An 11,172-nucleotide genomic window follows, 5' to 3' on the forward strand; every position below is an offset into this window, starting at 1 on the left:
CATCTACGGGTAAGATTACTTTATAACAGCTACCCATTCCAGCAGTTGGATTTAACTCTTTTTTTTTTTTTTTTGATTACCACTGCACACTTAACATTGTAAACATTTAACCCACTGTACTTTCCAGCAGATTTTCTCTCTGCAGCAAACACAAATAAATTAGAGTCAATATCACAGACCCAATTATTATCACCCAGATCATTTTTATTGAGCTTAAACAGAACCTACAATACAAAACATGCAAGATATACAGAACTTTACATCTAATGAGTTGTGAGGGTGTTTGAGAACGAAAGGCCACCAGGTCAAATACATGTGAAACCACTGCATTAGCATCCCAAACTGTCAAGTTGTTTACTAGTTTATTAAATTTTTCACAAGGTGCGAATAGCTTCTTGACAGTGTAATGACAATCATTCAACATTTAAATATTAAATATTTAATGATTTACTTGCCAGCATGGTTTAGAGCAAATGTGATGGATGTGTTTTAGAGAAGATACACCAATATATCACACAGTTGGATCTTTAACACGGAGTCTGACTACTGCAGCTTTATGATTTGCTCTTATATATATTTTTGAAGTGAGTTTTATTGTGGTCTTATTTCAGTGAAGTGTAGCTTGTCAAATGCAAGATATTCATTAATTCATTGGCTGATTATAAATAAGCAAAAGGGCGGAGTCAGCTGGTGCGGGCCAGGATGTGTTTAATAGGAGCGGATCGCAGGGGGAATGGCAGCGCAGTCCTCTGCGTTCAGAGAGTTGTCAATCACAGGTCTGTACTCCAGAGTCACCTGAAACACAAGTTTGTATGTTATACTAACATAATGCTTTTTCTCGTATGCAGACTATCAAGAAAGATTTCAAAGGTAAACAAATGAACTGAAAGCTAACAATACGAAAAAATTCTCACAAATTACCAGAGGATTCATAATATATTTACCTTTCCTGTCTTGGGATCCACATAGGACAGTGTGTGTTTCCTCCAGTGCTGTTCCAAAGGCTTCTTCACTTGTCCCTGCAGAGGCTTGGTGTAATCGTACTCATCCACACGGTCCTGTAAACAACACAGGGTAACAAAACCATTAATGATGCAAACGTATTACCAACATGACAGCTTTTTTTTTTTTTTTTTTTTACATTTTCTCACCCTCAGGCCATCTAAGATGTAGATGAGTTTGTTTGTTCATCAGAACAGTTTTGGAAAAATTAAGCATTGCATTACTTTGTTCTGGATTGTTTGCAGTGAATGGGTGCCATCAGAATGAGAGTCCAAACAGCTGATAAAAACATCACAATAATCCACAACTTACACCGCTTCAGTCCATCAGTTAATGTCTTGAACAAAAAACTAATCTATCAAGACGTTTAAACTTCACAAGATGTTAACTGATGGACTGGAGTGCTGTGGATTATTGTGATGTTTTTAATCAGCTGTTTAGATTCTCATTCTGACGGCACCCATTCACTGCAGAGGATCCTTTGGTGAGCAATTGATATAATGCTACATTTTTCCAAATCTGATGAAGAAACAAACTCATCCTAATCTTGGATAGCTTTAAGGAGAGTAGGTTTTCAGCTCATTTTTATTTGTAAAATACACAAAACATCTCCATTTTCTATAGCCAAGATGTCATTTTTACTAGGTAAAAAAAAACATACTGAACACTAAAAATTCAGATTACTTTTTGTATAACTTTTCAGATAAATTTTCAAAATGTTGTCCTTAAAAAAGCATGCTGGTTTCAGAAAGTTGACCTTGAAGTCCTCGCGTGCGTGAGCACCTCTGCTCTCTTTACGGGCCTCAGCGCCGACGATTGTCTGCACCGCGTTCAACATCAGATTCTGCAGCTCCAGAGTCTCCACCAGATCAGTGTTCCACACGATGCCTGGAGACATAACAGCAGCACAAAGTACCATAAGAACCACCACACTGCAGCAACAACACAACCTTTTTAATACAGTGGTGCAGATCAAGAAAACAAAGAGCAACACTTTTCTCTTATGCTCACCAAGTCTACATTATTAAAAAACACAGTAAAAGCTGAAATATGGTGAAATATAATTATAATTTAAATGAGCTGTTTTTACTTAAATATATTGTAAAATGTAATCTAGGATCAAAGCTGTATTTTCAGCATCATTCCTCCAGTCTTCAGTGTCACACGATCTTCAGAAATCATTCTAATATGCTGATTTGCTGCTCAAGAAACATTTCCGATTATTATCAGTGTTGAAAACAGTTGCTGTTTCATATATTTGTGGAAACCATCCTTTTATTTTATCTTTTAGGATTCTTTAATGAATAGAAAGATCACCTTTTTTAACACAAATATTTTGAACGGTCCAGTCTGTCACTTTTAATAAATTAAATGCATAACTGCTGAAATAAAGTATTTATTAGTACTGACTCCAAACATTTGAACAATAGTGTGCGTGAGTGTGGAGGTATTTAAGGTATTTGCTCTGGTCTTTTATTTCTAGTCTGACCTCTGTCAAACGTCTTGATGTCATCCAGAGACTTGTAGACCGAGTCCATCTTGTCACAGCCTTCCTTCAGGACGTCTCCGGTGCGGAACACAGCAGCGTGACTCTGCATGGTCTGAGGTTCAGAAGAACAACACAAAACACCAGATTCAATTATGATCTTATAATGATCAGTCTAGAACTTTATGATTCTCTCGCCGGACCTTCTGCATATTCAGTCTGATCTCTGAGGTTCTGGTACTGCCGTCAGCAAAGCGGATCTTGTCCAGATTGGCGACAGACGCCTCTCCTGCATTGGGTTTCAGAGGGGAAAGCTTCTCTCCTGTGAGACAGGATGAAACCATTACACGGCTGTTTTATATATGAAATATATGAACAAATAACCTTTGATGCCATTGCAACTAGAGCATTCCTTAAATGCAGTGAAGCTACCTGGAGTGTTTATCTCAGCAATGGTCAGGGCACAAGCGCGTCCAAACACAACCAGATCCAGCAGTGAGTTTGCGCCCAGGCGGTTGGCCCCGTGCACTGATGCACAGCCGGCCTCACCGCAGGCGTACAGGCCTGGCACCACCATGTCCTCTCCATCCTTATGAGTGATGACCTGCGAGGATCAGAGGATATTAGTGTCACGCTCTCCAGAGAACCACTTCCACACAGTGATATGAACATTTACGTTATGATGTAACTATCACAATGCATTCAAAACCTGTATACCATTTTCACATTCTGGGTCAGTTTTGGATACAAGGAAACTTTTGGTAACACTTTAGAATAAGGTTCCATTAGTTAATGTTAGTTAATGTATTAATTAACATGAACAAACAATGAATAATACATTTATTACTGTATTTATTCATCTTCGTTAATGTTAGTTAATGAAAATACAGTTATTCATTGTTAGTTCATGGTAATTCACAGTGCATTAACTAATGTTAACAAGCACAACTTTTGATTTAAATAATGCATTAGTAAATGTTGAAATTAACATCAACTAAGACTTATAAATGCTGTAGACGGATTGTTCTTGCTTAGTTCATGTTAACTAAAGTAGTTAACTAATATTAACTAATGGAACCTTATTCTAAAGTGTTACCAAACTTTTTTATAAAAAAGTCATAACTTAAAAACATAATTTTTGTTTTAAACTAAAACCATATTTTATCTGATCAGCAAATTCTTATTAAAGAGTGAATGTGCTTTAAATGTTACCATGTTATTACTGCATTTATATTTATGCATTTAGCAGATGCTTTTATCCAAAGCAACCTACACTGCATTCAGGCTATACATTTTTTTTTACCAATATGTTATTAATAAAACAAAAATAAGAAATAACTTCATTTCTAATTACACATGACCCACACTAAAAAACAATACTGTATAAACAATATAATAATTTTAATTAGTGATAATCTGAGAATTACTATTACCAGTATTATCCCCATTGGAAATAATGGAATTTAATTAAATCCCATCAAATTTGGGACTCTTGATTGTTCAAAAAAAATGTCCAAATTTATGAAACCTGCATATTTAGTTCTCAAGAAACAACATAAGTGTGTGTGAAAAAGTTAATACAAAATAAATTCATTTTACTAGCATAAACTTTCAGATGAAAAAAGTGATTAATTTTTCAAGCTGCATTGGCTCATCATTGGGGAAAAGGATAAATATGTTTAACACAATTTATAACTTCATAGATCATTTTACAAAAATAATTTTCTTAAAAATATATCTCATAAAAAATAATGGATATCTCATTAAAAAAAAAATTTTTTTTGGAGTCTTGGAATTTAATTTTATTGCAATTGAATAGATCCTTACTGATTAAAAGTGGTAATTTCTTTAAAATAAAACAATATACTCGTACCAATTTTTTTTTACAAATACAGTTCTAACACAAAACTGTAATAATAACTGGTGCTACACCAAACATTGTGGGACAAATAACACTCCATATGGTATTTTTTAATACCCTAGCAATATTCAAAGAGATGAGAATACCTGTCCCTTGTAGTTGGTGGGGATTCCGCCCATGTTGTAGTGGACGGTGGGTAACACTGGGATGGGCTCTTTTGTGACGTCCACTCCAGCAAAGATCATGGCGGTCTCAGAGATGCCGGGCAGGTGAGCAGCGAGCTGCTGAGGAGGAAGATGATGGAGCTGCAGGTAGACGTGGTCTTTATCTGGACCAACACCTCTGCAGGAAACAGGGTGGAAACTCATTCATAACCACAGTCACTTGCTTCAAATCAGCTGAATGAATGACTCAATCACTCACTTATTAAAGACAGGTACTTCCCTGGCAGTTTCATATTGAGAGAATATCTTAATACAAAATATTTCTTTATAAAGCTACTTTTTGTAATGTCTGTTCAATGCTTTTCTCATCTGAAACAATAATGGCATGTTCTTTTGGGGGTGATTTTAAGTCTAAGCTGGTGACTGTGTTCTGGGCACAAAATAGCAGATTAATATTATAGTAAAAAGTAAGTATATTATACCTTCCTTCCCGGATCTCGATGGTCATGGACCGTGAGACCACGTCTCTAGAGGCCAGATCTTTAGCATTGGGTGCGTAACGCTCCATGAACCTCTCTCCTTCACTGTTGATCAGGATTCCTCCCTCTCCACGACAGCCCTCTGTGATCAGGCATCCGGCTCCATAGATTCCTGAGAGAATAGGTCAGAGGTCATTTGAAACCAGCCATAGGGTGGCTGAGCTGGATATTTATAACACAGGTGATCGAGTATCAACACAGACACACATGAACGCTGCAAAGAAACCGTATACCCACGGCCAGTATATATAACTGTTAGACATTGCTGCTGTGACATGAGACAGAATCATGCTGTAAACTAAGACAGACATTCATTCCCTCACAAACAGTGGCAAAGATGCTTTAGAAGACAGTGAAGGCCTTCTAAAGGACTCCTCCAGGCTAATGAAAGAAGGAGCTCACCTGTGGGGTGGAACTGAACAAATTCGAGATCCTGACAGGGCAGACCGGCACGGGTCACCATGGCATTACCGTCTCCGGTGCTGGTGTGGGCTGATGTACAACTGAAGAATGTACGGCCATAACCTCTGCAGAGAAAACACAATTCATAGTTTTATTTGCATGCTTCTAATAATGCTTTTTTTTTTAGCTATTTTTTTTAAATAAATAATGTCAGTTTTTGTTATTTTAAAAACTAAATTAATTATATATATATATATATATATATATATATATATATATATATATATATATATATATATTAAAATTCAATTAATTTATTTCAAACAGAAACAAACTAACTTTTAATGATCCAAGTAAAACTATTTTAAGAAAAATATTTTTTTTTATACTTTTAACTAAAACTAAACTAAAAATATAAAAACTCTATGATTAAATACAAATAAAGCTGAAATAAAATAGAATCTAAATATTAGATGAACAGCTTAAAAAAAATAAATGTAGTATTGGAAACTAAAATAACTAATAAAATGTGTACTAAAACACTTACTGAAACAAAAACAGCACTAATAACACTACAAAAGCACATCAAATTAAGAGTGAAAACTATATACAAGTTAATATATAAAACCTTATTGAAAAATATTAATGAAACACTTTAATAGTATACAAACAATACTTAAATAACACTGCCGAATGCTTAAAGGGATAGCTCACCCAAAAGGGTAAATTCTGTTATTATTATTATTATTATTGTTATTATTCACCCTCATGTTTTTCCAAACCCATATGAATTTCTTTCTTTTGCTGAACACACAAGATAAAAGTGAGAATTTGAAGAATGTGGGCATCCAAACTGTTACTGTTTCCCTTTGACTTCCTGTTTTTTCCCCATACAAGTGTAGGCCAGCAACGACTTGGCTACTCGCTTTCTTTAAATTGTCTTTTTTTGTGTTAATCAGAAAAAAGAAACTCATACAGGTTTGGAATAAATTAAGGGTTCGTAAATGCCAGAATTTTCCTTTTTCAGTTAAATATACTTTTAAGACATCATTTCTCTCACCCAGTGGCAATGACTGTGTTCTTGGCTCTGAATCGGTGGATGGATCCATCCTCCATGCACAACGCAATGACTCCCTTACACTCGCCATCCTCCATCAGCAGATCCAGGGCAAAATACTCCACAAAATAACTGGTGTCATACCTTAGAGACTAGACACCAACACACACAATCAGACAGGCCTGTCCCAGTTTGGCAGAGTCAACATAATGTCTGTCATTTCGGCTAGGATTTTAAATCTAGACGGTTTAATAAACCCCAGCCCGATCACTTGCACAGACTCTCACTCACCCGTCCATAGAGCGTGTGAAGAAGAGAGTGACCCGTCCTGTCCGCCACACAGCAGCATCTGTGAGCCTGACCTCCTTTACCGAACTTCAGACTCTGTCCTCCGAAGGCACGCTGATAGATCCTCCCTTCCTCAGTACGGCTGAACGGCATACCGAAGTTCTCCAGCTGAAAACACGATCATGTTGAGAGAAAGTAATGCTTGAGTTAGAGACAGGGAAACTCTTCTTCTTCTCATCCAGTGTCAGTCTCCTGACAGTGTTTCTGTGAGCGTCTCTCACCTCCACCACTGCAGCAGGAGCCTGCTCCGTCATGTAGTGAATGGCATCCTGGTCTCCCAGCCAATCAGATCCCTTCACTGTGTCATAAAAGTGCCAACGCCAGTCGTCCTCCTCCATGTTGCCCAATGCAGCATTAATCCCACCCTATTTTATAAACAAAAAACAATAAAGTTATGATTCATTTTAGATAATTACAAATAAATATAGTAATTAAATACAGTTTAAATAAATAAATTAGATTTAAACTTCACTTTTTGAATTATATATATATATATATATATATATATATATATATATTATATATATTATATATTATATATATATATATATATTAGACGCTCTGAAGAACTGATTCCCATTCGATCTGTTCCTGATCAGTAAAAAACTAGTATAAATCCAGATGACAGAGAAAGCTGTTGCAGTATATGAGAGGGTGTAAGAGAGCAGGTTGTGTTGTTGCTTAATGATAACAAGGAAAAATGCAAGAGGAAGTCTCCAAACCTGTGCGGCCACTGTGTGTGAGCGGGTGGGGAAAAGTTTGGTGACACAGGCGGTGTTAAAACCCGCCTCTGACAGACCGAAAGCTGCACGCAGACCTGCGCCTCCCGCTCCCACCACGACAGCATCAAACTCGTGGTCTACTACTGGATACTGAGTGGAGATCTGAGGGGACAAACACCAAAAACACACTGATCACACAAGACCAGTAGCCTGCGACATCTAATGTTGTTCTTTAAAGTGACAACTACCTAAATAACCTGCGATGGTGATGCATGTACAAGTATAACTGTCAATACTACATGCAAAATGAATACTACTGAAACCATATGAAGGAGTAGCATATATACTTACAGCATCTGAGACTTTTGCATCTCCCCTTTTTCCATAGATGGAGAAATGCAACTTGCGGTTGCTCGTCTGGCACACTGCTGGCAGCTGAATAAAACAGCAAAAATTATTAATTTTAATAGTTAAACATCTACACAAAATCACATCTGTGATTAAGTATTTATTCAATGCACATTTATCTGTATAGACAACCATATTGTTGCAAGGCAGCTTCAAAGAAAATGAATGTTTAAACATTTCAATTCAAAGTTAATTTAAATTTCTTTCTGTTTGAATTTTTTTGCATTCTTATTCAAAAATCTGGAATTAATAAGTCAAACCATCTTTAAGTAAATGACAAATGGGTTTCATTTTTAGTAAGAAAACATCATTGCAACAATGCGTAGTGACAACAACAAATGCATTCTGGTCTTTTCTGGTGACATAACAGTGAGGCGTCTAGTTAATGCTTCATTGTAATAGATAGATCAAATATAGGCTGTGCGATTACATTGGACACTGTTAGAGGATCGACTAAAAATGCATCCAAACACTTTAAAAAGAGATAATATCTCATATAATGGCATGATGATTTATCATCACATGGCTAATGCTAATGCTGCCTGTTTGACCTTCAATGGATTCCTATCAAACTTCACTCCTGTGAAATGCCACAATACATTAGGTGGAAAAACCCTCAAGCATTACTGCTAAAAGGCAAGCTCTGTTAATAAAACAGCATCACATAAAACGTAAACGTATGTAACAAACTGATACTACGTAACGCTGTTACTTAACCCAGCAGATGATGGTTACAAAACCAGCACACAACAGGCTACAATAGACTACAGCGACATCCGAGTATACAGCAGTTCAACTGTCGGCCTGCACTGGCCGAATTACATTAAATAGTAAGAATATAAGAATATATGAGAGGGCTTACAGCTGTAGATGACACAATCTTTCTTCCGAGGACACGGGAGGCAGCGCACACTGCGGCCATGTTGCTCGATTCTGACTGATGAACAACATTGAACACGCAAGCGCTTGTGATGGGATCGTCATTTCCACGAATCGGTTCTTTCGAACAGTTCAAATGATTCAGTGATTGATTCTTTCGTCCGGCTTCACGGCGCGGCGCATTGACTTGATTAGGTTCTAGTAATATGTTGTTTATTGTAATCGCATATGTAGGTCAATTTGTTGTAGCAATGATTCAGCTCATAAAAAGATTCATTTAACTTTTCGTTCCATCACCCGAATCCTCGGTTCACTTGAACAACTCCTACTTTCGTTCTCAGTTTATTCGGGTAGTAATTTGTATAAATAAAATATTTAAGAATTTCCCACAATTTAACACGAAAAATGTCGGCCAAATGCAAACGCGCAGGCTCAACCAACTGATTGAAAATATCCGAACGATTCGGTTCAAATGAATCAGAAGCCCGATTCGCAGCTTCGATGAGGACCGTACCAATGTTTGTCCATAGTGGGGGGATTTGTCGGTTAGTGTTGTCCCAAAAAACTAAAGAAAACATCCTTTGAAGCTGAGTGGAGTTGTTTACTGTAAATTCCACTGTATATAATATAATCCTCATACTTATAAACAAGCGATATTTTTTGTCCAAGAACAGTGACGCAGGCTTCAGCTCTACCTATGTATGGAAGCGACTATTTGACCCTTTTTGATAAAGGACGAGAGCTTTTGAATACTTGCAAGGTAACTCAGACATTTGATGTGTTTTTGGATTGCCAACATGTATTGTGCTTGCATGACTAGTAGTAAATGTTCTTTGTTAAAAGAGTAGTTACTAGCCAAATCACACATGGATGTCGTGCAAACAGGAAGTGTCATATTCTTCAACTTAGGTCTTGCGCTTCGAATGAGAATGCAACTTTCAGTTTGCATAAGGATAGTAATGCATCACTATAAATTAAAATTAGGCATTTGATTTTTTTCAGTAATTTAATGTCGGAATTTACAGTTTCCCTTTTTATATTATATTGGTCAAATGTTTGATATAGAAGTATGCATTTATTTTCCAGCTGCAGTCCACATGAATAACCTGAATGATCCTCAGGACTGGAATATAAGGCCAGAGAGGCAGGGTGATGGTGATGGGGACAGCAGCAAGTGGAACTATGCCCTCCTGGTGCCCATGCTGGGACTCGCTGCCTTTCGTATGTAATACACAACACTTGCTTCAGTAGCGTGTAAATTGTGATCAATTGCATTTCATATTTTACTTATTTTTGTCTTGTGTTATGCCTTAGGATGGATCTGGTCAAAAGAATCTCAAAAGGAAATCGAGGAGGCCAAGGTCAAGTACGAAAAGACCTTAGAGACGACCCAGAAGGACCTGGATGTGAAATACAGACAGACGCTCTCTGAAAACCACAAAGAAACAGCTCAGCTCCAGCTTGATCTAGAAAAGGAAAAGCTGCGAGTGCATGGCTACCGACAAGCCCTGGCTTCCCAGAGTCAGCAGCTCGAGGAGGAACGTCGAGGCTTGAGGTTGGAACGTGAAGCTCTAGAAAACGAAAAATCTAGATTGCGTTACGCAGGACCTGGTGGCGCCCTCTTCCACGAGGCCCTGGAAAAGGAGAAAGAGCGAGAGCGGAGTGCTTCACTGGCTCTGAAAGATGTAGAGTACCGGCTGGTGGAAAGGCAGAGGGCCTTTTGCAGTATTTTGGTGCCCCGTGCGAGGAGGGTGGAGGTGGAGAAAGACCTTCTGGTTCGTACGGTTAAAGAGCCCCTTCTTGCACATCTGGAGATGGAGGACGGTCTCAGGGATATTTTTAAGAATGATCACAGTTGTGCTCAGTATCTCAACACAGATGAGCGCAGGAATGGCAGTCTGATGTGGCTGTATCTCAAATACTGGCGTCTGCAGCTCACGCTTCAGTCACACCAGAGAGCTGAGGAGGCTATGCTCCAGACAAAAAAAGTGACACTGGGAGATCAGAAATGAATCTGTATCACTAAAATGATGTATTAAGAGCTCGTTGTCAATAAAGTTAATGAGACTCAATTTTGTAATATTCTTTTCTTGGTGGGAAGAGTAACTTAAAGGAGTATTTTACTCAGAAATGAAAATTTGCTGAAAAGATGTAGATGAGTTTGTTTGTTCATCAGATTTGGAGAAATTTAGTATTACATCACTTCCTCACTAATAGATGCTCAGGGTGCCGTCAGAATGAGAGTCCAGACAGCCGATTGAAACATCACAATAATCCACAAGTAACCAGCACCACCCCAATACA

At 37.6% G+C, this 11,172-nt stretch overlaps 2 protein-coding genes across 2 annotated transcripts; one reads left to right on the forward strand and one right to left on the reverse strand.

The window, feature by feature from the left end:
* Positions 1–183: 183 nt before the first annotated feature.
* Positions 184–8,963, reverse strand: sdha (succinate dehydrogenase complex, subunit A, flavoprotein (Fp)). The gene is made up of 15 exons (XM_026232582.1): positions 8,852–8,963; positions 7,933–8,016; positions 7,582–7,743; positions 7,081–7,224; positions 6,803–6,967; positions 6,515–6,663; positions 5,455–5,579; positions 4,996–5,164; positions 4,496–4,691; positions 2,921–3,092; positions 2,692–2,810; positions 2,492–2,603; positions 1,760–1,890; positions 945–1,058; positions 184–795 (listed from the first exon to the last, which is right to left on the reverse strand). Exons 1-15 carry the CDS (start codon positions 8,909–8,911, stop codon positions 709–711), a joined length of 1,989 nt encoding a protein of 662 aa, XP_026088367.1. The 5' UTR covers positions 8,912–8,963; the 3' UTR covers positions 184–708.
* A 450-nt stretch (positions 8,964–9,413) lies between these two features.
* ccdc127b (coiled-coil domain containing 127b) lies at positions 9,414–10,940 on the forward strand. The gene is made up of 3 exons (XM_026232583.1): positions 9,414–9,628; positions 9,955–10,089; positions 10,183–10,940. The coding sequence occupies exons 2-3, from the start codon at positions 9,966–9,968 to the stop codon at positions 10,878–10,880; spliced, it is 822 nt and encodes a 273-aa protein (XP_026088368.1). The 5' UTR covers positions 9,414–9,628; positions 9,955–9,965; the 3' UTR covers positions 10,881–10,940.
* The last annotated feature ends 232 nt before the right edge of the window (positions 10,941–11,172 follow it).

Source organism: Carassius auratus, chromosome 44 (genome assembly GCF_003368295.1).
Source record: "Carassius auratus strain Wakin chromosome 44, ASM336829v1, whole genome shotgun sequence".
NCBI classification, from domain to species: Eukaryota; Metazoa; Chordata; class Actinopteri; order Cypriniformes; family Cyprinidae; genus Carassius; species Carassius auratus.

What these genes read in the sequence shown, in the direction of transcription:
- sdha (XM_026232582.1), bottom strand. Translation starts at nt 8,911, where the DNA reads ATGGCCGCAGTGTGCGCTGCCTCCCGTGTCCTCGGAAGAAAGATTGTG. An exon ending in ATGCAAAAGTCTCAGATGCT is followed by an intron (nt 7,744 to 7,932) that starts GTAAGTATATAT and finishes TTGTCCCCTCAG; the next exon opens with ATCTCCACTCAGTATCCAGT. An exon ending in AACACAGTCATTGCCACTGG is followed by an intron (nt 5,580 to 6,514) that starts GTGAGAGAAATG and finishes TTTTCTCTGCAG; the next exon opens with AGGTTATGGCCGTACATTCT.
- ccdc127b (XM_026232583.1), top strand. Translation starts at nt 9,966, where the DNA reads ATGAATAACCTGAATGATCCTCAGGACTGGAATATAAGGCCAGAGAGG. An exon ending in GCTGGGACTCGCTGCCTTTC is followed by an intron (nt 10,090 to 10,182) that starts GTATGTAATACA and finishes GTTATGCCTTAG; the next exon opens with GATGGATCTGGTCAAAAGAA.